Source organism: Mesoplodon mirus (assembly GCF_964341445.2).
Source record: "Mesoplodon mirus genome assembly, chromosome: 4".
Classification (NCBI taxonomy): domain Eukaryota; kingdom Metazoa; phylum Chordata; class Mammalia; order Artiodactyla; family Ziphiidae; genus Mesoplodon; species Mesoplodon mirus.
In genome coordinates this window covers 176,210,577-176,238,424 of record NC_138979.1, presented here as the reverse complement: position 1 = coordinate 176,238,424, position 27,848 = coordinate 176,210,577, and the positions used below count along the sequence as shown (strand labels likewise).

Sequence of the window (27,848 nt, the reverse complement as noted above, 5' to 3'; positions counted from 1 at the left end):
CTGCTTTACAGTTACATAATGGAATGTGTTTTTTTTTCCTCTATCCTAGGTTCTCTACTTTTAGAGTCCAAAATAAATCCTAATACTGCATACCAGAAACAACAGGTAAAATTTTGAAGATGTCCTTTATCTTGCATATTATCCTCTTGATTTGGTGATTAAATGAAAATTTTGCCATCTGATTCCTTACAATGAAAATTTTGGAGTAGATTATAAGATGCTTTGCCAGTCTAATTCTAAAATCCAGTTCTCCCAATCTCTGTATGTATAAAGCAATCATTTTAAATTAAAAAAAGAAAAACTTGCTTCAAGTTAAGCTAAGTTCTAGATATTTGGCTAACTGAGCCTATTCTCAAATTTAAAACCTAAAACGACACAGTTTTCTTGTTTCTACCTAAAGAGAATTTAAAAAGTGACCACTGATGGAATAATCAGCTGCTAACACAACTAAATAGTAGAAACTCCTTCCTTCACTGTTGTAAATGCTAGTGCAGGAGGAACATTCATATCTCTATACAGCAACTCAGTATAAATACGAATCTGATTTCTTATATAGCCTGACTGGGACCTTATAATGATGTAACAGTTTTTTAAGAACTTTCAGTTTGAGTACAAATTGTACTCTTGTACCCTTCTGATGCAAGAGATATCTGAAAGTAAATCTCTCACTTAATACCTACAAGCACTGTCATCAAAATTGGTATTTAATCAGAATATACCCATGTAGATAACACTGAGTGCTTTACAAAGCCAATGAAATCAGTATCAGTTCCCTCATTGCCCTGAAGGTGCATATACAAAATAACTTAAAGTAAAATATACTACCAACACATTTATATTTATATTACTTTATAAATATATAACTTTATAAATAAATTATACAGTGCTTTGCTTCATCATTGACCATTAAAATACTACTAGAGGGAAGTTAGTTTTATTTTGCACATAAGATGATGCCTAAAGATTGTGGCTTGCTTGAGGTCACACAGATAGTACATAGGCAATCGGATATTTACTCCTAAATTTGTTTAATGGTGATTTATTTGTCCAACAGGTATTGGTACAATACGAAATATTTTCTTGATGGTTCAGTGGTCTGTTAAATACACTTTGTTGCATTTGGTGTTCTTAAGAAAACTCTCAGGTTAGATTGCAATGGCTGGAGACTAGAGTATTATTTGGTTTTGATATTCTATACATAAATTCACGTTTTGAGTTTTCAGTCAGCTGAAGAGTAAAAGCATATCCTAAGAAAAAGAAAAGATCAAGTCTATTTTGAGGATGAATGAACAAATCTATATGTCTTAACCTGTAGGCTGTTGGATGATAAGCAAGCAGGATGATTTGGTGAAAATTAGGCTCTTCAAGGAAAACAGAAGAGTAATTCCTAAAAATTTTCAAACTTATGAATTTGTCAAATGGATAATTAAGAACGTATTTCTAGCTGTGCCCTAATTTAAGCCTCCAAATGATTCTGAATATACATTGTAACAGAGCAGTTGCTTACAATTGTCTTAAACTTATCTTATTACTAATGTGATAGTGGTTTTAGACTTCTTCCAATAGATCTTACCTTATTACTGGTTTTCAAAACAGTACGATCCCATTTATTTAAAGATGAAACTGAGGCCAACTGACTAATTTCTGACATGTTGATCTTACAGTGTTAATGTAAATTATTTTGAGCTGGAACAGCTACCCAGTCTCTGGAACAGATTGCTTGCTTGGGATCTATGATCTCTTGAAGTTCTTGAAGATAATAAAAAGGGGTCTTTGAGCTCTTTTTAAAAATTCTGAGTAAGACTTGCAGATGTATCCTCTTAGTAATGCTGCACAGCCTAATCAGAGGATTGTTTATTTACTTCTGGCTGGCATCACTTTAGTTCAGTAAGAGACTATTGGTCTCATGATAGACAGTTAAATAATTGACTGAACAGAGTAAATATGCAATTTAGCAGACATTTTTAAACATGGGATCCATTTGTGTACAATAAGCAGTGTCCTTATGAGGTACTGAAAAGTATTAGAAATTACATAGATCCTTTAAGATACCTTAAAATATAGTCATGTTTCCTCCTCAATGCAGGAACTTTTATCATTTCAGTAAATGCTCAGCCAGCCTTGGCTTGGCTCCTTTCAGTTACTTATTAGATTAAATTATTTTTCTTTATATTGTGTTCACATCTAATTTCTACTCCTAATTCGTCTCTTTGGACTAGTTTGAAAAAGGCTACATGGTAGCTGTTACATTAGGCTTCGTTTTCAAATGTAACTCTCCCTAGTGCCATTCAGAAATTCTTAATATGATTCATAGATCCCTCTGGAAGAAGGCTCTTTTTTGAAATGGTTAATTGCTATGGAACAGTGTATGTGTTTATTTATAGTCAGTAATTTCAAAAAGATACCTTAGACCCTATAAATATTATACCATGCATATTGTAGAGTACAGACTATTTGTACCACAGGAAATATAAAGTGGTCTCGGTATTATAATTGTAGTGTCTTGCTGAGATTACGTCTTAGTAAAAACTGTTTATTAAACTTACTATCATTAAAAAACCAAAAACTGGTATGAAATGAATAAAAGGGTGGTAGGTGGTAGGAACATCTTGCTTCTTGAACTTTGGTAAAAGTTAAAAAACCTCTGTCCAGGTAAATGCTCACATATTACAAATTTAGCCAGTAATTTCAAGGGCATCATGGGCCTCAAGTGCCCCAGGTAAAGAACACCCGATACTGAAAGTTAGAGAGGAGGAGGAGCTATGTTTATTTTATTAATCTCATCCTCCTAACACGCCCTTGTTATTGAATACTCAGGACTTCCTCTTTGAGCGTTTTGACTAGAGCATAAAATGTAACTTAATGTGCAAGCAAAGGATTGACATAATGTTTAGTTTGTATCTTTTGATATATTTAGATTATGTGCTCAATTTGTAGTGCTTTTCATATATTGGTTCAGCTTCTCCTTAAGGAGAACGTTGTTTTCATTTCATAGGTTGGATAAAGTGAAGTGCAAAAAGGCATTGGAAATTACTGACATCAATGCTACAAAAAGTAAAAATGAGTACTGTTCTCAATTCCCTGTTGCTTTGTTCATTTGCCTTATATTTGAAGTAGTTTGTGATAATATATGTTAATCATTCAGACTTCTTTTCTCTCAAGGACACTTTGATTGTGTGGTCTGAAGCAGAAAATTATGACTTGGCCCTTAGCTTTCAAGAAAAAGCTGGATGTGATGAAATTTGGGAGAAAATATGTCAGGTAATTTTAAAAATCAGAAAATCAACATGTTTTCCTTTTAAGCATTTTGTTTTTTGCTGTGCTTTATGCTAATGCCCCCAATTTTAAACAGAGACACATTTCATATACATCTTCTAAATTCACTGCTGTCTGTGAAAAGCTTGATTTATAGGAAAGTACAGTTTATTGACATTAATCTACCCAGCCCAGGCCTTTTCTGAACTCCAGAGTTGTATATCCAGCTGCCTTTGAGAGCTCCTCCATGAGTGCTAACTAGCATCTCAAATTTAATAGTCTAAGACTGAACGGAATCTCACTGAGATTTGTTCATTCTCCTAGCTATCTCTCTCATCTCAGTAAATGCCACCCAGTTGCTGAAGCCAGAAACGTGTTTATCCGTCCTTCATCTTCTATATCCATTCAGTCCCTCAATTGTAAGTCTTAAATGCATTCACTTATCTTCATTTTCATTGCTATTAGTTTACTAAGCCACCATCATTGCTTGCCTGGTTTATTGCTTTCATCCCAAATCTGTACCACAGCTGGAGTGATCTTTTTAAAAATGCAAGTCTGATCGTGTTACCCCTTGTTCAGTAACTTCTTATGGCACTTGACTATCTCTTCAACGTCATCATGCATGTTCTCAATTGATTCTGGAATTCCCTAGTGGTTCTAGTACCTCAGTCTAGTGATAAAATCTCCACAGTCTTTTGAGTATGGTCATTTTTTATGCGCTCTGATGGCTAAAGCCACTGGTTCTTGTTATGGACTTATTTAGACCATTATATCCTAAGGACACTTTCTCTATCTTGTTTATTTTATCTGGAGAATAAATAACTTTCAGGAGATTCTTTAATTCATTGTTTCTCAAGGTGTGGTCCTCAGACCATCAGGATGAGCATGACTTGGGATCTGATAGAAATGCAATTTCTGAGACCCCCATCCCAGATCTACTGAGTCAGAAACTATGAGTAGGTACCAGTAATTCTATTTTAACAAGCCCTCTAGGTCAGATTTTCTCTGTCAAGGGCAAGATGGTAAATATTTTAGGGTTTGTGGACCATACAGTTTAACAGCTATTCTGTTCTGCTGTTGTACTGTGAAAGTAGCCATAGATAACAAATAAATGGACATCGTTCTCTTCCAGTAAAATTTTATTTACAAAAACAAGTGGTGGGCCAGGTTTGGCTCGTTTGTCAACGCCTGCTTCAGGTGATTCTGATGCACCCTGAAGTTTAAGAGCCACTGCCTTAAGAGAAGCCACAGTGCTCCTGAGGCACAGTTTCTCCTTAACTTGCAGAATTTATTTCTGCTATATAATTCTCCTCATCTGTGTTTTTCATAAATTAACCTGCCTGTTAAGCTGTCCCTTTCCTTCTTTTAACATGTGAAAAACTAACATTTGTATTTATGCTTTCTTCATGTTTTCTTTGCTTTCTGTCTCATACAGTTGTTTTTACAGCATGTTCCTCTAGATTTTTGTCATGTGGAGTTCTTCCATAGAAAGAGAAGAGATTAATGAGCTCAGGGTGGTGCTGAAAGCACCCGTTATTAAGATAAATCTTGTTCTCTTTCACCTTTCTAAGATGAACAGTCCCACCCTGGACACAATCTTTTATTAGGTCAATATTTAACTCAGACCTGGACTCAGTCTGTTACCGTCATGCCTGGCTCTCCTTTAAAATTGTCGGAGCTTTATTATACTTCTCCTTAGTCTGTAACACCGTAAATTTTTCCGTCATTTTCTCTTGGGGCACAAGTAATAGTACTTGTATACTTTTCTCTACAATAACTTTCCTGGGAATCACTGCCGACTTTGTTGTTCCTTTCTGATCTTCCCCTCCCAACTTTTACATAGTTTATGTTCAAGATGTCATTTCTCAATGACTCTTATGATCCTGACTGTACTTCTCAATTAATTTCTGGATCCTGGCTTATCTTAGGGAATTTACTATATTTTGTTCTCTGAGATCTTATATGTTTCTCTATTTCTTGAACTCATCATTTTTTGATCTAGAAACAGCTAAAAAATCTCCACATTTTTAGTACTCTCCTTGATAGCAGTTATGTCTGGGTGCATCTCTTTTTCCTTTTTATATCTTTATGATCTTCACATTCTCATTTTCTTCATATCTGTCCAGATTGACTTCTGAGATTTATCCTTTCTCATAAGGAAAGCTCTCTCTTCTAGCTTAGTCTCCTTTCCTTTTTAAATTTTCATTCTTCTATTGCTTCTCTTCTGAAAGTAAGACTGAAACATATTTGTCAGATTATTACAGTTTCACCATGTTTCCCTGAGCAGATCAAATTCCTAAACACAGGTCTTTTCGATTACCTATTCAGCCTTCGTATTTGCTAATTAACTCCAGAAGATGGCATTTTTCATTACAATAAGGGCTCTCATCCCTTATCATTGGTTTTGTAAACAAACCCCTACCATTTTTCTATAGGTAGAGCCATACCTTGAATACTAGGAGTCTAAAGCTGTGATGAGATCTTACGTAATTTTAAAAAATCCAGGGCCAACTTGAGACTATGCCAGGTAAAAGCTGTGAATGTACCTAGCCTCCTTTTAGTGGTGCTGCCCACTGGGTTAAGGTCAAGACGGTATTGCCTTGCAGCATTTTTCTAGACTTAGTCCAGGACTTCTTCCCTTCTAGTACCCATCAACATCTCTTAACCATGCTAAGCAATTTAAGTTTGTTGGTCGTTTCATATAAGGCCTAATTTCTCCATCCCTTTGCCATCCAGCGTGGCCTTTTGGGCTGGTTTAGTGGCAGTGTCTCAAATTACAGGGCCAAGATAGCAAAACTCATTTCATTCCAAAATACGTCTTTGACCTTTTGTAAAAATTTTCTTTTACCTTAAAATGTATTTAATTGTGAAGACTTATAACTTATCTTTTTATAATTAGAGCCCCTACACTGACATAAAGTTGGGGTTTATGACAAACTTTAGAGCTTCTAGGGGATTATGAGAGGTATAGGTTTGGGTGTGTAGAAAGGAGAACTTCCATGGTTTGGTTACTTAACTTTAAGCAGGTATTCCTAGGGGATAGCTCTACTACACATAGGTTGCGGTTACTTTTTATGTGGTTTTATTTTTGTGTGGGTGCACTTGTTTCCCACTCAGTTTTTCTTAATCATCATTTTGGGCTACCAACCAGCATTTTCATACCAAATCACTGACCTACTTTGGTCCTAAGCCACTTTGTAAATGCTCTTGGCCCTTGGTTTCTAAATTAACTGATATTAAATCTTTTTCTTATTGCTTACAATTATATATATTTTCTATGGTCACAGCATTTGTTTGAATTTTACTTAAACTTTGAAGAGTTTGGTGGCTCTACCAGAGCACAGTGCTAGGAGTGTTTCTGAGATTTGCCCTGGTCTGTTGGAAAAGAGGGCCATGGATATAAAATGTGAGTGGATGTTTTATCATCAGGCCTCTATATATTATGCATCTGCAGGGCACTGTAAGTCACAGTCACAATTAGTTTAGTGGATCTTTAGAATGTTTCCGTTGCTGGTAAACCTTTTACTTACAAGAAAGCTTATTCCATTTCTGAACTTTGAACTTCCTTCCTTAAAATCGAAAGTGTATGTTATTTGTAGAAATGTGTTTAGAAAAGTAGGCAATTGTTTCGAGCTTTTTTTTTTTTAACATCTTTATTGGAATATAAATTGCTTTACAATGGTGTGTTAGTTTCTGCTGTATCACAAAGTGAATCAGCTATACATATATCCCCATATTCCCTCCCTCTTGCATCTCGCTCCCACCCTACCTATCCCACCCCTCTAGGTGGTCACAAAGCACCGGTGTCAAGTTTGAAGACTTAAAGTTTGTCTAAAACTTGAAAATTATCATTATAGTTTTCTTATAACATCTCTTGTATCTAAGAATATCATTTAGATTTGCTTTGATTATACTTTGTCAGCTATCATAAATCTTGTTTACTAGGTTCAAGGAAAGGACCCATCAGTGGACATCACTCAGGACCTTGTAGATGAGTCTGAAGAGGAGCGTTTTGATGATATGTCATCGCCAGGTTTAGAGTTGCCATCTTGTGAATTAAGTCGCCTTGAGGAAATTGCAGAACTTGTGGCATCATCTTTACCTTCCCCCCTGCGTCGTGAAAAACTTGCACTAGCACTGGAAAATGAGGGTTACATTAAAAAGCTCTTAGAGCTTTTTCATGTGTGTGAGGATTTGGAAAATATCGAAGGACTGCACCACTTGTATGAAATTATCAAAGGCATCTTCCTCTTGAATCGAACTGCTCTTTTTGAAGTTATGTTCTCTGAGGAATGTATAATGGACGTCATTGGATGCTTAGAATATGATCCTGCTTTATCACAACCACGAAAACATAGGGAATTTCTAACAAAAACAGCCAAGTTTAAAGAAGTGATTCCCATATCAGATCCTGAGCTGAAACAAAAAATTCATCAGACATACAGAGTTCAGTATATACAAGACATGGTTCTACCCACCCCTTCAGTCTTTGAAGAAAATATGTTATCAACACTTCACTCTTTTATCTTTTTCAATAAGGTAGAAATTGTTGGTATGTTACAGGTGAGTTAGATCATTCATTTTTTTCCTACTTAAAAAGATACTGATTGCCTTCAGCAGAAATAATTTTCTGTTCCTTTTAGGCACACAAATTGAATTTTTAATTTTTGTCTAAAGGTATGTATTTTGGTGATATTACAAGAGATTATAATATATGATACTGTGGGACCAGAAGGTTGTGTTGGATTAGGGATGATAAATGTAATTTTTTTTAAAAAAATCTAGCTTGAAGAAATTATAGGAAAAGGATCTTAATGAAACGCTTGAATGTGGAGGGATGTTAATCTATCAGTTATGCATAGAACAGAATAGATTGGAAGAGGAAAGAAAAATAAAAGAGAAGCCAAGAAATATGTCATTAAATATAGAATACAAATTCTATAGCATTTATAGAACTCCCAGGTAATTATTTATTAGAGGTACAGCAGATGTTGGCAAGTTATAGCTGCATGTCTCCCTACCAAAAGGCATGCTTTTGTAATGGATGAGAGTGTGGGGAGGTTAGGCTTGAGTATGAGTTTCAGCTCTGCCTGTCACTTAATAGCTATGTGGCTTGGGCAACTTGCTTAATCTCTTAAAGCTTCAGCTTCCTCATCTTAAGGTTGGTGATATTAGTACCTACCCTATAAGGTCATCTGAAGATTAAATCAGATGCATGCCTATAAAGCATTGAACATGATATAAGACTCTTGAGTATTATTTTAAAGTATCTATTAATAATTGCCTATTAAACTCCAAATTTTCTTTTTATAGTATGCCCAGTCTCTCGGGTGTGGTGTGTTAGGGTGCTTGCATCAGAACTGCCTAGGATGCATCCTGGATTCTGCACATAACACACAATCCGAATGTCTGAGCTGGCCGGTAATCTGCATTTGTAACCCCCAAAGTCAGAGAATCTCAGTAATTTATCCCATGGTGCATGAATTAGTCTAGTCCAGTTGAAATATAAGTTTGCATAGTGCCAAGATTTGTGAGTTGCACACTTCCTGTGTGTTTTGTTTCTTTATGCCCAAGATGTTGTAACAATAACAGCTATGTGATATGATTTGAAAGCTATTGTAAGACCTTACCTCAGATCTACAAATAAAATAATTACTTGAAACCTGGATTTGAATTTTAAAAAAAGAGGCAAATAAATGTCAGTAAGAGCTGCTTGGTAGCACATGTTATGAGTAAAACAGTAAATTTAATTTTTGTCTATTCCTTTTTAGAAAATTGCTGTATTTTCAGTGACCCTGGTTTTATCACCTTTATATATATATATATATATATATATATATATATATATATATATGAATTTAGATAGAAAAGTCAATTTTACCAAAACTGCTTTCCTGAAGCTAGTGATAAGTCCAGTTCACATTGATTAATTTGACACGTTTTCCATTCATTTAAGACAGACAAATAACATAGGCAATACAGTCTGGTAAGTACAACAGTATTCCTTGACATAGTGTATTGTGATTGATAATGGAAGAAGAAGGGTGTTCTGGTACCAATTTTCATTTGTTGTTTGCTAAGGAACTAGTTTTTGCTAGCTACCTAATAGATCCTCTGTTCTGGTCTAGTTCTGATTCCTGGTCTCCTTGGATAGTCCTAAGCACTACTGGTCCTTTTCTTTAGCTCCACATGGTTCTTATTTTGTTATATAGGGATTTGTCACTTCTTTGTTTTCTTGGTCTTCAGACCTGTAAAATGCCAGTTTTACTCATTAAGTATGAATAATTTGAAGTTGTTAAGTCTTTGTTTCCCTACAATATGCTCTGTAAAATGCAGGCTGCCAGTGCTGTAGGTCTTTCTGTTTCTCTTGATGCTGAGCATTTATATTGAAAGTACTGCTATGAAGGAAGGTGAGTTTTACACATTTTCTGACAAGGAGTAATTAAAGCAGGTTCTTACCCACCTTGTACACAGTCATAACCCTTACTGTTGACTGATTCTCTGTAATACTGATGAACCTTCTTAATTCTCTGTACTTTGCAGCAGTTCAGAGAATCTTTTTTAATCATTTGATTTCCATTTGGTGGGATATATTATGTCTGAGATGGATCTTGATATTGGATGCCATTTGAGGTGTGGCCTATTTGTACACTGCAGAAAAAGTAAAGGTGGGAATAGCCAAACTAATTTAGTGTCACAGAAAATGTTTCTTGAGCACCTGCAGCAGTGAATAAGGGGTTTATAAACTAGTGGGAGATGCACACATACATACGTACGTACACATACATATACATGTATATATATACACACACACATACATACATTTAGACTTAGGCATGACTGTAGGGCATGTAGTGTTGAATTTATTTCTACTAGCTCAGGTTGTATGGAATTAAAATATAATAAAACCTTAACTAAAAATAGTGACAAAAAATTGAACAGGCAGTCAGGAAGGCTCTACCACCTACCTGCTAACTGTGATTGGGCATTGGGTAAACTTCTTAATCTGTCTCAATGATAAAATAAGGAGGTAAGATAAGATAACATATGAGGTTATTTCCAAGTTCTATACTCTAACTTTTACATGCCCAGATGAGTATCCTATGAGAGATCTTTTGAATCATTTCCAAAATAATTTAATACATTTTAATTTAATATAGAATAATTTAATAATGTATTAAATGATTTTGTATGTCTGTAGGTGGATAGCTTCAAATAATGTTTCTTTAAAAGTTCTGAATTTAGCTTTTTACATAATTGAATCATTTCTGTTTTTAAAACATGAAGGAAGTTTTTTCTTTCTTTGAGTGGTTGTAGAACCTTAACTTCTAAAGTTAAGATTATGAAACCCTATGAAAATCACGGGTCTACAGACCATGTTTGTTTTTGTAAATAAAGTTTTATCTGAACAGAGCCATACTTGTTCATTGACATTGCCTGTGGCTGCTTCCTACTATAACAGCAGAATTGAGTAGCTGTGGTGGAGTCCGCAAAGCCTAAAATGTTTATAATGTGGCCCTTAACTAGACTTAGGAAATAGAGCCTTGCCGAAATATAAAGGATAATCTTTGTATAAATCCCCAATTTATCCTTTAATAGTTTTTTTCTTCTCTTTTAAAAAACAGCATTGCTAATACCATCTTCCCCTTTTCCAGTTATTACAATTTATATCTTCTGTATTAGCAACTTGAAAATATATTATACTCTTACTATTAGCATAATTAATTTATCCTTTGATTTCACAGGAAGATGAAAAATTTCTGACAGATTTGTTTGCACAGCTAACAGATGAAGCAACAGATGAGGAAAAAAGACAGGAATTGGTAAGAAATTTGATATTATGGAGGGCATGAAGCTAAAACAACACACCTTTTGTATTCACTTACCCTTTTTCCTAATTTCAGGTTAACTTTTTAAAAGAATTTTGTGCGTTCTCCCAAACGCTACAACCTCAAAACAGAGATGCTTTTTTCAAGACTTTGTCAAACATGGGTATATTACCAGCTTTAGAAGTCATCCTTGTAAGTCTGTTTCTCCTTAGACTTAATTACCATCATATTTTTAATCCACAAAATAGTATATTTCTTATGTAGCATGCAACTGTTTGATTATAGCCAATATTTAATATCAGTTGTGTATTACATAAAGTTAAAAAGCTATAAAATTCTAGTATTAGAGAGTCCTTACAGAGAGTACTGAAAGGACACATACAGGAATCTTCCATATTTTTAATATCAATAATTTGTTAACTTTGCAGCCTATTAGTTGAAATGTTAAAGTAGAAAAAAAACAGGAATAAAAGAAAGTATAACTTTATTCATAGAACAAGAATTTTACATAAGCAGAGTTTCCTTGACCTCTCTTTTTTTATTCAAATGTTTTCTTATAATTTGTTAGGTTTTGGATTTATATAGCTGCAAGTTCCATATTTTTATTATTATAGGAGAAATAAGTGCTTTTTATCTGCAGGGCATGGATGATACACAGGTGCGAAGTGCTGCTACTGATATATTCTCATACTTGGTTGAATATAATCCATCCATGGTACGAGAGTTTGTCATGCAGGAGGCACAACAGAATGATGATGTAAGTAAGAAGTTAACAGAGCAAAAAATAACCAACAAGGTAAATATTATTTGCACTAACAGTAAGTATTTATACATGGGAAGCTATAACTGTATTTGTTATTCATTTCTTAAAGATTTAAATAGTTGATGTTTGAGAAAAGTGTAGCCATAATATCATGGCTTATTCTTCCCCTAACTGGCTCCTGTCTCAGTTTATAAATTGTCTTACAGCAGTTGTTAATGCTCAACTTAAATTTCTTTAAAAATTTTTGAGATCGGGCTTCCCTGGTGGCGCAGTGGTTGAGAGTCCACCTGCCGATGCAGGGGACACAGGTTCGTGCCCTGGTCCGGGAGGATCCCACATGCCGCGGAGCGGCTGGGCCCATGAGCCATGGCTGCTGAGCCTGCGTGTCCGGAGCCTGTGCTCCACAACGGGAGAGGCCACGACAGTGAGAGGCCTGCGTACCGCAAAAAAAAAAAAAAAAAAAATTTGAGATTAAGTTTCTTAATTCAGAAGTTAATGTGCTATGTAGTGTTGTTTAAATCATTTAATCAATAAATTGTTCTTCTATATGTGGAATTATGAATAACTTCCCTAGGAAAACATTGGCTTTGCTAGGGATAGAGTCTCAAAATCATTAAGAATGATGAAGCACATTCCTTTGGAAAGTGTTTAGGGTGCTTTCTTTACTGCCTAACCATAGGGAACAAGCTGTTGTGTTGTGCACACACACACACACACACACACACACTCTCTCACACTCACTCACTCACTCACCCATCAATTTCAGAGTTGGTGAGAGAATGTATCCTGGTGATGTGAAAGGTTCTCCCAGAGTCTGTGTTACATGGCATGTGTGGAAGCCGTAAATGTTTGTGCTCTGTTTTCTTTTCAGATAATTAAACCAATCACCCTGATTTTTTATTTTCTCTTTCCCCCATAAAATCTTGGAAGTAACTTTTTACTTAAGAATAAACTAAGGTATTCTGCCCTCACACAGAGAGGGTAAAAAGACAACCTCTTAGAAAAAAATATACGTAGAATTCCAGCCTATCATATTTTTACAAAATGAGGAAATAGACTTTTTAAAGAGATCGTAATGTGTTGTGATGTCAAAATGAAGTGGAATGCCTAGTAACTTCTATATTTAACACTTGTTTACAAAATTGTAATGTCAGGGTAGGTGCAGGAAGTGCCAGTTTGAACTGTTGAATATTATGTTACATTTTGCTTTTATAAAACAGTCCTATCTTGAAAACCAAAATATATATATGTATTAAAAATAAAGGCTATTCTTGTTGGCGCTGTAACCCACCAGTTGAACATACATTGATGTGCTTCATTCATACGCAGTAGTCTTCTTGATTCCCAGTCTTGATTGTTATTTCCATGTGTGTCTGCATTTTCTCTGTCTATCCTACCATTGCATATATAGGCAAGAGCAGGGGTTTTTCTCACTGAATGCCTCTCAATTTTTCCTCTTCAGCCAGGAAAACCAGTCATAGTAGAGCATCAGGAAAACTAAGTCCATTTTGTATGTCATTTGGAATATCTATATTTGTTCTCCTGTGTGCTCTTTAACGTTATCTTGTTTCCCCCAATTTCAGACATTCAGGTACCAACTAATTTTTTCTTAAATTCATTTTAAATGGAAACTTTATATCATTTCCATGAATGGAAAATAGGTGCAGTTATCATCTGCCATAAATGGAATCTATACAAATGCAGTGAAAGAACAAGTTGTTATAAATTCCAGCTAAACATTCTTACTGTTAAAGCCCGTTGGCTTCCTTCAGAAGGGAGATTTCGTTATCCAGAGGTGTAAGAGATCTGTTAGCACCAAGCTGACACCTTGTTTTTCTTTTAATCATAAATCCCCGTGATTAAAGACAAATTCTTCTTGGTACTATTTGTGTAATGTGCCTATACCGTACTTTTGGGAAACTGCTCTGTATCCATTAAAGAAGCCAGTCAAGCATTTCATTTTGTCCGCAGTTAACAAGATAGCCATAGCTAGGTATGATGCTGTAGCTTGTCTCACAGTATATGCTTTTTCCATTCCCTCCTATAATAAGTGATCCTTACTATGTGTATTTTTCTCACCAGGATATTTTGCTCATCAACCTCATTATAGAACATATGATTTGTGATACAGACCCTGAACTTGGAGGAGCAGTCCAGCTTATGGGCCTCCTTCGAACATTAGTTGACCCGGAAAACATGTTAGCCACTGCCAATGTAAGCGTAAGCCATGGGCATTTTTCTCTTTTTCATACTGGTATAATTTTTATTGCTGGTAGGAACCAATGCAGTTAAAGTTCATGGAAGTGTTTTCGATTCCTTAGAAAACAGAAAAGACTGAATTTCTGGGTTTCTTCTACAAGCACTGTATGCATGTCCTTACTGCTCCCTTACTGGCAAATACAACAGAAGACAAACCTAGCAAAGGTAAGATAATACAGGTTGGTAGTTAAGTTCTTTGTTCTTGAATTCTGAAACTCAAAAAGTTGGTGTTAACCTAGAGGTCTACTAATATATTTTCAAAAGAGGTAATTTCAAGGTAAAATTTCTTTTAAAAGTGCTATAGTCAGAGGTACTAGAACTGTGAAAGAAGATACTAGAGATAATTTTTTGCTTTCAGAATTTTAAAACAATTTTTTTTGTTAAAGCAATATTTGTATTTAGTTTGCATTTACATGTATGAAACAAATAGAAGGAAGAAGCTATTAGAAAATTCATTTTAAGTTATTTGTACTCCAGGTGTGTAGATACAGAGCAGAGCTTGTGCTTAGTATTAAGCAGTTTTTCTTTGCATTGAAGGTTATTCCAAGGTAGGATTATTTATTTCTGCATTTTATTCCTTTAGCTTTGTGTGTGTGTGTGATTGATTTAGAAAATAGTTTTAGGGTCTTCATTGGGAAATTCCTTATTGAAGCTTTGAGAATAAGTAAGTTATTTTGTCATATGAATTATCAATATAGTATATTTAACTTATGACACCACTTAGAAAAAAAGTGTTAAATTTACCTTTTTTAATGACTCTAGAATCAAGTCTTGGAAATGTGATACTAATTTTTCCTGTCTTCTTTATTCATAGTAGGTAAAGCTTGAGGCTTCTTTCCAAACCCACATGTTCAATTCATCAAACATTTATTGAGAACCCATTGTGTGGAAGGCACTGTGCTATATATATATAACCTTTAGGGGTTAAATGGGGGAAATAAAAACAGTGAGTAAAATAGTTTTGGAGTCTTACTGCCTGGTGAGGAAGATAAGCCAGTAATTATAATTCAGCGTGGACTCATTATGTGTAGTAAAAGGAGGCACAAAGCACATGAATCAAAGGAGCAGAGTAGTTCCGTCGAAGCCAGATGATGTGTGGTAGGAGGACCTCCTGTGATATCTGTATATCCATTGAGGGACATAAGACATGGTAGAGCATTCTTGCCCTTTGGAATAAAACAGATCTAATAGATTTGTATCCCAGTTTGCCTTACTAATAACATTTCACACCTGGGTCTTGTGACACTAATTCTTCACAGAGTTATTTAAATTAAATGTGAAAAAATGGAAAGCACAGTTCTTGGCACATGGTAGGCATTCAATAAATGTTAGTTCCCTTTTCCTTTAACATATTTGGGTTAATAGAAGGGATTTTACTTGATTGGAATTCGGATTCTTACATTTGGGGAGGAAAAGAATATAAGCCATTAAATATAATTGTGTTTTGTTTTTGTTTCGTTTAGATGATTTTCAGACTGCCCAGTTGTTGGCACTTGTATTGGAATTGTTAACATTTTGTGTGGAGCACCATACCTACCACATAAAGAACTACATCATTAATAAGGACATTCTCCGGAGAGTGTTAGTTCTTATGGCCTCGAAGCATGCTTTCTTGGCATTATGTAAGTGTTGCTTCTGGTAGAATTACTTATTGTCTGTATATTAGTATTGTTATCTTTCGGTCTTATTGCCTGAGAAGAAAAGATCACTGATTTCAGGAGACCAAGGTTCTAATACTAAACTACACTGATAATGTACTTTTGCCATATTTTGAGCAGGTGATTTTCCTGACTCTTCTTTCTCAATATACAGTAAAGGCGTTAGAGTGTACCTACAAAATGTATTAAAGTATTATTAAAATGGCACCTTAAATCATTTTATTTGCCGTATTTATTTTTGACTTTATATATATAGCATGACAATCACAAATTGGACATTCTTGTGAGACCAGAGTCTCACACTGAGTCATGAAGAATACATTTCGTAATTTGGAAAACATAGCTAATAGCACTGAGTTTCCAAAATACATTTTTTCTAAGTTACAGAATGCCTAGCACAAATGCCTGCAGATGGTCTGTTCATTAATTCCACAAATACTTTTCCCCCAGCTTTACTGAGACATATTTGACATATTACATTGTGTTACCTCAGATATTTTAGAGAAGGGGTGACAAACCACAGCTGTGGCTGAATCCAGTCAGTCCATGGTCTGTTTTTGCATAACCTGCAAAGTGAAAAATAGTTTCTGTGTTTTTAAAGCATTGTTCAGAAAAAAAGCTACAGAGACCATATGTGGCCCACAAAGCCTAGAATATGTATTCTGTAGAACTTTATGGGAAAGGTTTGTCACCTCTCTTAGAGCAACAGATAGTCTTTTAACAAGGCTGTTCTTAGTTATACATGTTTTTCAAAAGTTGACTTTCACTGTATTCTTAAGACCCTACTTTACAGAAGTAAAACATGTTTCTGAATTAGAAATAGGTTAACCCAGAATATTCTTGATCATGTAGCAGTCAGCCTTCTTTGGTAAGTTGGCACACCAGTTTTAGAGTACCCTAGAGGCTCAATAAGAGATGTCTGTTGGTAACTAACTCTTTTTGGCCTTTTGGTTTTTATGGGTAGGTTGGTTTTGTTGTTGTATAAAGGCATCATAATCATCCAGTAATTAGAAGCCTGAACATATACATCCATTTTTGCTGTCTTTTTTTTACTTCATTTTAAATCATTTTGCTTGGGAATTCCCTGGCCGTCCTCAGTGGTTAGGACTCTGCACTTTCACTGCCGAGGGCCTGGGTTCATTACCTGGTCGGGGAACTGAGATCCCACAAGCTGTGCAGTGCAGCCAAAAAAAATGTTTTGCTTAATTGACTTTTAAAATATCCTTAAATTATGAAAACATTGTTTATAAGGATATTTCTGACATTTATTTATTCTGTCAACATTTTATCTTTAAAATGGTATTCAAAATAGAAAGTTTAATGAATTTTTCTTAGAAGGAAACCTATTAGGGTGACAGTTGTTACAGCTGAATTAGTTTTTCAGTCTGGTGTACACACTGCAGTATGAACTGAGAATACATGTGGTCAGATGTTTTTCAGCCAAAAGGAATAGTGCATATAAAAGGGCTCTTAAACTCATATTCATTTTCCTTATAAACCTATCATAGCAAAAGTGATAGTCCCAAAGCAAGTTGAGAGGAAGTTAATAATGAACACTTCTTTGATTTGTTCTTTCATGTCAACATAGAAGGTTTTGTTTGAGTGTGGGAAAGGGAGTTTGAGCAGATGGGACAGAATGGGGAAACTGAATAAATTAAAAAATTAATCAGTTCTATTTCAATAAATTTAACACCTACTACCATGTTTTATTGATTCTAAGATATGCATTTATCATCTCAAATCAAGGTGAGTCTTAAAATTAATGGCATGTCATTATGATTGGTAGCTTTTTTCCTTTGTTTTGTTTTCTTAGTAGTAGAAAGGAAGGTTTTTTGCGATCAGTGGCACCTTACATTTGGTGAAGTACGATGCATACCTAGTATTAGGAAAAAGATGATTAAGACCTGAAGTCAGTTGTCAAGTGGGAGTTCATTAGGAGGAGATAGTCTGTAAATACCAAAACAACATCAAAAGCACTATATCGAGGTGTGTTTGGATGTATAGTGGAAATGATTTATTCTCCCTGAATGAGGCAGATCAGGAAAATCTTGCAAAAAGAAGTAAGTTGTGTCTTGATCATGGGAGAGTGTGAAATTCTTGGTTGAATACACAATTAAGATGAACAAATGTGAAAGTGTGGTGTGTTAGAGGTTTGGGCTACGTAGAACACATGAGTCTAGTGGGAGAGTGGCAGAAACGGGAAAGGCCTTTTCTTTAGTCCTTCATCTCATTTTGCTTACAGGATTGCAAAGAAAATTTCTCACAGTTCAATGAGAACTATGAAGAGAATCATGACAAATTAATGAGTTTATATTGTAGGAAATTAAGCATGCTAGCAAAAATCTTAGTTATGTTTTATTATTTTAATATTTTCCAAACTAGGTTAGGTTATCATTAATTAAACCTTACTCTTTCTCAAATGATTCTCAGTGTGGCTCTCTTCACAGGATTGAGAATGAGTAGCTTCTAAAAGAAGATGCCAGTCATTAGGAATGCACTCTTTAGGACTGGCTATACAGTAGGAGTTTTTATCAAGGATTTCTAAAAGAACTAAGCATAAATTTGCGGAGATTTAGTATCTATTCAATGCGGAGATTTAGTATCTATTCAATCTTAGGAAAGATTACATTAACATATTAAGTATAGTTTTTTTTTTTAAGGGAGATTTTATAAGTAAATTTAGATGTCCACTTGTAAAGACAAAAGATTGGTTAAATGTACACAGTTTGGGGGCTTTGAATTTTTTGTATCTGCTGGTTCTTAATTATTATACTTGTATCATATTTAAAGACAATGTAATCAAGTCTGTGAGTGAGAACAGCAATCCTATTTAGTCTTTATAGGTTAGATATGTATGTGTATATACACAGAGACACACACACAGTTTTATCAGTCTTGGCCTTTACCAGATTCTTGGATCTTAAATTGTAGCTTTTTAGTTCATACCTGTATGTTGTCTGGCTGTTTTTTAAAATGGAAATCTATAAGAAGAATGAAGTAAAGAAAAATTTTGTGGTAGATGCTTTTTTTCAGCTATCATTAGTTACATATGCAGCAAAAAGTTTCAGACTTACAAAAAATGTCATGTTGTGTAAGGTAAAGATTGATTATTTGTTTTAGAGATGATTGAAACTAAGCGTAAGAGATTCCTGGCATGTTAATAAAGGTTAGAGATGTGAGTGGAAGCAGAGTGCACTTTTCATTGAAAATCCTACATTTGTGCTAACTTGACCTATCACAAAAGCTTTCTCTAATCTCCTTCAAGCAACTTGACTTCATTAGAACTCACTGGTAAATTTTTGAAAGTAACTTTATTCAACAGCAAGAATAGTGGTTGGATATATTTCATGCAAGTTTCTTTTTGGGGAGAGGTTTGGGTGGAAGTGACACGATTCTTGATATAAATAAATGAGGGCAAATGAGGAGCAAAACCAAAAAAAGCCCATTAGAATTACCTTCTATCTACCTTAGCAGTTTCTGAACAAAACTGCTCTTGAGATGGCAGTGGTGCCAGCTGCATACTCTGGCCTTAGTGAGTTCTAGGAAGGGAGTTTTCTTTTCACTTACCCGGGAACTGCATGCAGACTACAGGGTTCAATTAGTGTGTGTTATGGTAGGACACAAGTCTTCACAAAACCTGCAAAGTTGGAGTAACAATTTTTAAAATAACAGCACTTGCCTTAATTACTAAAAGCTTAAAATTTGGCCTATTAGCATGAGCTCTAAAGTATTGATTTTTATTCTAACAAGTGGAACTGCCTAAGTTCCTTTGTCAAGTAACATTAATAAAAAAAAAAAAACAAGCTCTCAAATCATTGTTTTGGGGAAATAAACCCTTATTAGGCTTTGACTTATCACAAAGAAAGATGATGCTTACTGTTTAAAATGTCTTATTTCACCATGCTTATGTATTTGAAAATACTCAGTAGTTTAAAAAATTAAATGCAATTACTCTTCTATAAACTATTTTGAACTCCCTGCCCAGAGTGTCTCTTTAGTAAGAGACACTGTTAAATAAGTTGGATTGTTAAGGCAGTTTATAATCAACTGTACCTAATTGGGCATTCACTTGTGGACCTCTTTTCTGCCAACTAAAGAAAAATTGAGCTGCTTTACTCCTCTGCCTTCCTACCCAGAAACCGTGTCAGCATGGTTGCCTGGCTACCTGCTCATGAAGGACTTGATTAATAACAAATTGGCAATTTAACGAGCCACTTCCATGATCTCCAAAGAAACCAAAATACAAACACAATATTTAATCTTGCCAACCGAAGACGATGTGACTGCATGAAGTGAGTATGCTTTTTTGAACTGTTTACAATAACTGGGGCATTAACTTACTGATAATTCCATTTAGGTAAAGAGGGCTTTGTTGAAGTCTAGCTGTCTGAGTATATTTGGATCTTGACGAATGGTGACTTAAGTAACTCCCCATACCTCAAGATGTAAATATACCTTTTAATCTGTAAGTTAAAGCCTAATTAATTGTAAAAAGGAAAACTAGGGGAAAAAAATAAAAAGCATACTCGCTGCAGTAAGCATAGAGGACCACATTTTAAAAACATCCTCTGAATTGATTCCTAAACTCTGGAAGGCAAATTTTGGGTCATGCAGATTTCTGTGGGTTTATGGCATTTCTACAAACACATCCAAAAACAAATCAATGTAAACACCATTAACCCTGATACAAAATAATAAGAGTGTCCAAAAATAAGGAAGATCAAATTATAGAGTGGATTGCCCTAATAAAACAATGTTTTTTCTATTGTTTTGAAGGTATATACAAAAGGATATATTTGGACTTTTCTCATCTTAAGTAGTATGATAGGTTAATTCATTTATTAGCCCTATCTTAGCTCTAATTTCAGATGTAAAGTACATTTTGGTAATCAGTAACTTATTTCCAGAATTCTTATGGCTCTCTTAAGACTTGTGTTCTATGATGACATACACTGCTTTTAGAATACATTTTTCTGATAACCTTTTTGTAATCCTTATCTTTAGGTTCATACTTCTGGAAGCAGTAACTTATTACTGCATGAAGAACTATGTTTATTTAACAGGTTTTTTTGTAATTCTAAAATATGAAGATATGGTATGTAATTTGAACAACAATGCCTCTGTGTTTCAGGTGCTCTTCGTTTTAAGAGAAAGATTATTGGATTAAAAGATGAGTTTTACAACCGCTATATAATGAAAAGTTTTTTGTTTGAACCAGTAGTCAAAGCATTTCTCAACAACGGATCCCGCTACAATCTGATGAACTCTGCCATAATAGAAATGTTTGAATTTATTAGAGTGGTAGGTTCTATACTTTTTAGTTAGAATTTTGGTTTTGTTTGAGAAAATCAAATATGCATTGTTGGTATTTTGGCTTATTTGAGATTATTTGGAGAGAATTTTTGAAAGAAAACCAGTGTTACCAAAAGGTTATGAGAGATTCAATTTGAACTAACAAAAAACAAAATAATCTCTCTCAGCAGCTAGTTTCAAACTATCTCAGGATAGTTTGAAAACTGATTTAACACTGTCACGGTAGTCATTTTAAGAAAGTAAAATTATAGTTGACATAAGTATTCAGATGTGTTTTTTGTTTGTTTTTAACTTTGAGGTTTTTTGATTTTTTCTTGACATTCCTCCATATGTCTCTAAAGAGCAAACTTCATTCTTTAATGATATGGTCGGCGGGTAGTTCTCAGACATTGGTGTGTCTCAGAATTATCTGTGGCATGCTTTTTTAAAATTTCGGTAAAATAAACATAACAAAATTTGCCCTTTTAACCATTTTTCAAAGTGTCCAGTTTACTGGCGTTAAGTGTATTCACATTGTTGTGCAGTCATCACTGCCATCCACCTCTAGCACTTTTCTGTAGTGTGATTTTAAATATATATGCCTAGGCACCACCCCAGACTTACTGAATGAGAATCATCCAGGGTAGGACCTGAGCATTTACTTTGGAAAGAGCCATGGATAATTCTGAGGTACACCAAAAGTCAGGGGCTATTGAAGTAGCCAGTATTTGTTATGCCCATTTGCATTTGTTTGTCCCTAAGATTGGATAATAATTTTATGAAATTAAACCATTTTTGGTGGGTTTATGAGTTCACTACAATTAAGCCTCATAGTTTGCTAATTTTTCCTATCATTTTTTATTATAATTCTTTTTTATAGGAAGATATAAAATCATTAACTGCTCATGTAATTGAAAATTACTGGAAAGCACTGGAAGATGTAGATTATGTACAAACATTTAAAGGATTGAAACTGAGATTTGAACAACAAAGAGAAAGGCAAGATAATCCCAAACTTGACAGGTAGATTACCACATATTTGAACCTATTCATTCAGTGACAAGTTTATGATGGTAGCTCTTTTTTTGCTTGTTTATTATTTAGCTTGGCAGCAGAGGGGGAAATAAGCAGATGGGGTTGTAGTTTTCTCTAATGGTCAATGTAAATGTTTTCCTGACGGTGTTAGGTGGGTATCAGTATGATTTGTAGACTTTTCTCAGGCATATATCAAGTTAGATAATGCAAAAGAAAAAAAGCAAAACACTGATACGGCAATAAGGCTACTTTTGTGTCCAAAGTAAAATCAGAGTATTATTGTATTTGCTTTGCTTTAAGGTTACAAACTATTTTAATGCAATCGTGTACATTTTTTTCTAAATACCTGAGTTCACATACTTGTGGTATATTTTTAAATCCGTAAATTAAGACTTGTTAATTCGTAGTGTTAGCAAGTTTAAAAACTGATCAGTAACAGTACAATTTTGATAATGGGAATTTTGATTCCACTACTTAACACTAGATATGGTGGAGTGTAGTTTTTTGTTATATGTTAGGTAAAATCTGGTTTTTTTTTTCCACCTCTGTGTGTATAAATGTGTATTATTCCATTTATCTATTAAGACTGTAATTTGGGATAATATTTGAAGACGAAAGTCTTTATATGAGTCTATTAATTCTACTCCCTTCTCTTTACTCATAGTATGCGTTCCATTTTGAGGAATCATAGATATCGAAGAGATGCCAGAACACTAGAAGATGAAGAGGAGATGTGGTTCAACACAGATGAAGATGACATGGAAGATGGAGAAGCTGTCGTGTCTCCATCTGACAAAACTAAGAATGATGATGACATTATGGATCCAATAAGCAAATTCATGGAGAGGAAGAAATGTATGTTGAAAAGATGGGCAAGGAAAAATTGAAGGCTTTCTCACTCTAGGTTTATCCTTTTTTTCTTGACAGAGTGATTAGTATCTACTTTGTGTCACAACAGATATTAAAAGACTTTTGCTTTATAGAGTGTGAATTTAATAGCTCTGTTGTGAAGATATAGACTAAATTTCCCTAATTTGTCTTGAGTGAGATATTTCAGGAAGGGTAGGAACACTGTAATACTGAAGGTCTCCTTCCTTCTCAGTAGTAAAGTGCTGTGGATAAGGATGGATGCTTAGTATTTTGCTAAGCTTTGTTCATAAACTGAATTTCAGTGTCGCTCTCTGGCAAAGGAGTAAGCTAGTTAATTGTGTTTTTAGTGCCACCTCACTTGGAGGTTTTTAAAAAGATGAGTATGGGTGACAATTATTGACAGTATTCTCATTTTTAGTAAAAGAAAGTGAGGAAAAGGAGGTGCTTTTGAAAACGAATCTTTCTGGTCGGCAGAGCCCAAGTTTCAAGCTTTCCCTCTCTAGTGGAACAAAGACTACCCTCTCCAGCCAGTCACCTGCAACAAATCTGCCTGGTTCTCCAGGCTCACCTGGATCCCCAGGATCTCCAGGCTCTCCTGGATCCATCCCTAAGAATACATCTCAGACGGCAGCTATTACTACCAAGGTATGTTTTTGACTCCCAGACCTACCAAATTTAAGCTTTCCCAACAATAAAATTGTTGTGACTCGTAGTCCCTTTGGTTACTGTCTTTTGGAACTGATTTTAACATTTGTGAACTAGAGAATAATTCTCCCACCAGCAGTTGAGAAATTTCTGAAAGTTTTTATGACCAATTCAGAAGTCTGAATATATTCTTATTTTGGTTGTTTGCATTTTAGAACCTTAAGTTCACATTTGTATGTGTCAAAACATTTACAGAAATTTTAAAGTTAAATTATTATTTACTTTTATCAGCTTTCCCAACTAATACCCAGATAAAGACTTCGTAGGAAGAAGATAATCTAAATATCTGGACACTCCTAACTTAATTTTGTCAAGCAAGGTTTATAAAAAAGAATTAACTATGTACTATCACTAACATTTCCTTTAGGAAGGATCACAATTTTACCACCAAAAATGTAGGAAAGACATAATCTCAGGAAAAAACAGTTCTTTTGGCTGCCTTCTGTTTCCCTGGACTAGCAGTTAACAGACTGGCACTTGGGATTCATTGATCTACATCAGGACTAAAGTGAGCTACAGTGGTTTCTGGTGAAGGCGCACAGCTGAAAGGAAGCCTGGATGGAATAACGAGGAAGGGACGGGGCAGAGGCACTTTCCTAACAGCCTCTGGTAGTCCGTCTGCCCTCGCTTCTAGTGTCTGTTTATTTTCTGTGCTTTTAATTGTGATGCTGTTTAGACTCTGTTAAAGAACATATTTTTAATGCATAAAGTCTTAAAACTTAAGTTTTGAATTTTAAATTCGGTAATTAGTGTTTATCTACTGGGTGTTTTGCAAGGCTCATAACTGCTTCAAATTTTACCATGGAAAACTTGGGAAATAGGTAATGAATTTCAGCTGCATACAATCTCACCTCCCAGAAATAACCAGTTAGTATATTGGGGTGGGGGGTAGTATATCCTTTACCCAGACTTAAGAGACAGATGTATTTGAAAATGTAGTGTTTTCTTAAAATAATCCTTATTTCCCAACAGGGAGGCCTCGTGGGTCTGGTAGATTATCCTGATGATGATGAGGATGATGATGAGGACGAAGACAAGGAAGACACGCTCCCTTTGTCAAAGAAAGCAAAGTTTGAGTCATAATGGCAACTGCCTGTGACCAGTACCTGTTGAGAAAACCGGTTCTCTACCCCTCCCCACTACAAAATCTATAACAAAGCAGCGGCCTCTTGTGAATGACTGACACAGCTCAGCTCGCACACTTGACTTCTGCTCATCAAGTGCCAATTCAGTGGAGCAGGAGGAGGGGATAATTATACATTTAGGGGGAAGACTTACACCTTCGAGGTCTAAGCTTGGACCACACATTGCCCTTTTCTCAGGGAAGGAAATGGAAACGAAAAGCCAACAGGGCAGGGGTTTTGGAAGTGGAACTCGGGATTGACTGGTCAGTTGCTGCAATCAGAATATGCTTTCTCGGACCACGTTTGAGACTCAGAAGAATAGGCTCTTCTGCCCTGATTCTTCACTAGTTAAGAATGCCAGCAGTTTCTTTGTATAAAGAGACCTGCCTTTAAAATCGTACATTCTGAACATTTTAGTCAAGCTACAGCAGGTTTGGAAAAACCTCTTTGGGGGAGGGGCGAATATGAAGTTTCCTCTTTTTTATCTGTTCCCTTTGCCCTTCAAACTGCAGATTTTTTTTTTAAGTGGGGATTTGTCCCTACTTGATTAAAGATTGAGTGGAATTCTAGATGTGGTCATTTGTGTCATAATTTTTTTTGTTTCATTTTGTTTTTGATTTTTTTTTTTTCTCCTGAGTGTATGCTTAGTTGTTGAGTATATATATTTGGGACCATTAAAAACTTTTTTGATGTAATATAACCTAACGTTGTGCTGGTACCTGTTTTACCATGTGTAATTTTTGTTCTCCATCACAGTTCTTAATTTGTTTAGAGTTTTATGAAAGATGGAATAGTTTTTATTGACAAAAGCAAAGTAATCTTACAACTATGTGCATACAAAAAGCAATACTATTTTGTGACTAAATATTTTATATTAAAATTTACATCAGCAACTGTCTTGAGAATTCAGGGAAATAGAGTGGAATTTAAAATTTCAGCAGTTTTGTTAAACCTGGAAACATGAAATTAGTATTCCAAAGAGATTCTGAAATTTCATATCTTGGGAAAATGATGGTACATTAAATCAAAATTGAGGATGAATAATTTAAAAATAAAACGTATTTGACTTTTAAGTAATAAAAAAAGTGAAGAGTAAGAGAAATTGTATTAGTTGTATTTTTCTTTTTTCTTTTTTTTAATTACTCCCTTTGGAATACCAGTTGGAGTTGTAAGCGGTGGTTCCTAAATAAATACCTGGCCAGAGGACCATCAGATACCACCTCATTAAAACAGTATGTTTAAATAGGTTCTTTTTATTGTCTTAGGTGTGCTAAAATTCTTTTAAGGATACAAAAATAAATATCTCAATTCCACACACCTTCACTTTTTTAAAGTGAAGATTTTAGAACTTACTGAAGAATGTATTTGCAAATGTGAATAAAAATTCATATCTAGGAAAAGGATACTATTTTAAGTATCATATACTTTAACTGGATAATCTAGCAAGCACTGTGTGCTTCTACCTTAGTTCCTCTTTTGCTTAGCCCTCAGTACATTGTGATACCAAAAACAAGGTTATATGGAATAGTTGCATAGAAAACCAGAAAGCAACAACTTGCTACAGTCATGAAAAGTCTTATTGTTGGCTAATTTTTTTTTTTTAATGAAACTTTGCGTGCATTATTAACTGTAAGAGTTTAAGTGTATTTCACTACAGTATAGAGCTACTTCTGGGTCACAAGTTCTGGCAATTAATAATTTTAATAATAATAATTTTAATCAACTTATCTTGCAAATAAAGAGAACAGAAACTTAATAGGATGTAAGTTAATTATATTATGTCTTCCTTTATTACCTAGAAAGTCCCATGTGAAATGTTTGTGCCTTAAACACACAGTTTAAACTGACCTTTCAGATTGACTCGTGGAACATGTATTTGTCTTGGTATTATGAGGGTTCTTGGGTAGTGGGAAGAACCGTCCCTTGTTTTTATGAATTGTGGTCCAGTATATTAAAAAAATACTAACTGTTAGCTTTCAACATTTAAGGGATGCCCTTTCATTGATGGACAGATGGGTTACTGAAGCGGAACTTCACACATGCTGCTACAATAGGAGAAAAGTCTAAACAGCTGCTTGTTTCATGGAGGAAGACTCTTAGCAATAAATTGCTAGAAACACAACACTTGAATTGACACAGTTCCGTCTGACTCAAGTCCACACTTTCAAGTATAAATACTATTTTGATAACCGATGTGAATATAATGATGTAAATACATATTTTAATGATACCTGTTGGTTCTTTTGCTCATTTTAAAATGAAAAATTTTACTTCTCAGAGTGATTACCTAGCAGTTTCTGAAAAAGATCTGTAATTGCTACAGAAAACACCCTGACATCCCATCTTGTCCAGAAATGCTACCCTGGCATTATTTTGGTAGAATGAAGCCTGACGGGTTTTCTCTGCCTGATTGTACTCAGAACCTGCATGTCATTTTCTCTGGAACACCAATGTGCAAGTCAATTTTGTGAATTTGGAAATGAGGGGGAGACATGGAGCAGGGGGAACATTCCTCTGTTTTTATTCTTTACTTAAGCAGTGGCGTTTGTAAAGCTTGCAAGATTAGAACAGCAAGGACTTTACACTGGAAGATTTCTTCAAGTGGATAACTATGTTATCAACCTATTTCTAGTATTCACCATGAATAACTTTGTTTAAACAGCATGGTCAAAATCCCTTTGGGGGACAATTCAGGACCTTCGAAATTCTATACAAGGAAACTTTTTCTGCCATAACATCCATTTTGAGCAAGAGAATTACAGACACATTTTTATGGGATGGATTATTGTCTACCATTATAGTGGGACATTGACACATGAGGAAATAGGGGCAATCATCAGTATTTGTACTCAGTGCTAAATCAGTCTGATTTTTCTCTTTGGCCTTAATGCTTCGTCTTGGCTCTTTTGAAAGGAAACTGTAGAGAGGCTCTCTTCAAATAGATTAAACGTCCTAACTGTTGGAGTCAGATGTCTTGGTGCTTAAAATAACTCTGGTTGGAGACACAACTTTCCTTGACCTTTCTGCTCTCCTAGGTAAATTCTTCCGTGGACTCAAA

The 27,848-nt window shown here is 34.9% G+C and overlaps 1 protein-coding gene across 2 annotated transcripts in view; it reads left to right on the top strand.

Annotated features, from left to right (window-relative positions):
* Positions 1 to 25,892, top strand: part of PPP4R3A (protein phosphatase 4 regulatory subunit 3A) — a 38,460-nt gene extending 12,568 nt beyond the window's left edge. The window contains exons 2-14 of one of the 2 annotated variants that reach the window (XM_082620200.1): positions 50 to 105; positions 3,163 to 3,261; positions 7,201 to 7,818; positions 11,001 to 11,078; positions 11,160 to 11,276; positions 11,725 to 11,841; positions 13,930 to 14,061; positions 14,169 to 14,271; positions 15,570 to 15,728; positions 20,896 to 21,065; positions 21,937 to 22,079; positions 22,756 to 22,946; positions 23,380 to 25,892. In XM_082620200.1, the coding sequence (XP_082476326.1) occupies positions 50 to 105; positions 3,163 to 3,261; positions 7,201 to 7,818; positions 11,001 to 11,078; positions 11,160 to 11,276; positions 11,725 to 11,841; positions 13,930 to 14,061; positions 14,169 to 14,271; positions 15,570 to 15,728; positions 20,896 to 21,065; positions 21,937 to 22,079; positions 22,756 to 22,946; positions 23,380 to 23,618 (2,222 nt within the window). In that variant the 3' untranslated portion in view covers positions 23,619 to 25,892. Of the gene's footprint in view, positions 1 to 49; positions 106 to 3,162; positions 3,262 to 7,200; positions 7,819 to 11,000; positions 11,079 to 11,159; positions 11,277 to 11,724; positions 11,881 to 13,929; positions 14,062 to 14,168; positions 14,272 to 15,569; positions 15,729 to 20,895; positions 21,066 to 21,936; positions 22,080 to 22,755; positions 22,947 to 23,379 lie in introns of both variants that reach the window. The other variant, XM_082620199.1, reaches the window with a different exon arrangement.
* Positions 25,893 to 27,848: the final 1,956 nt, after the last annotated feature.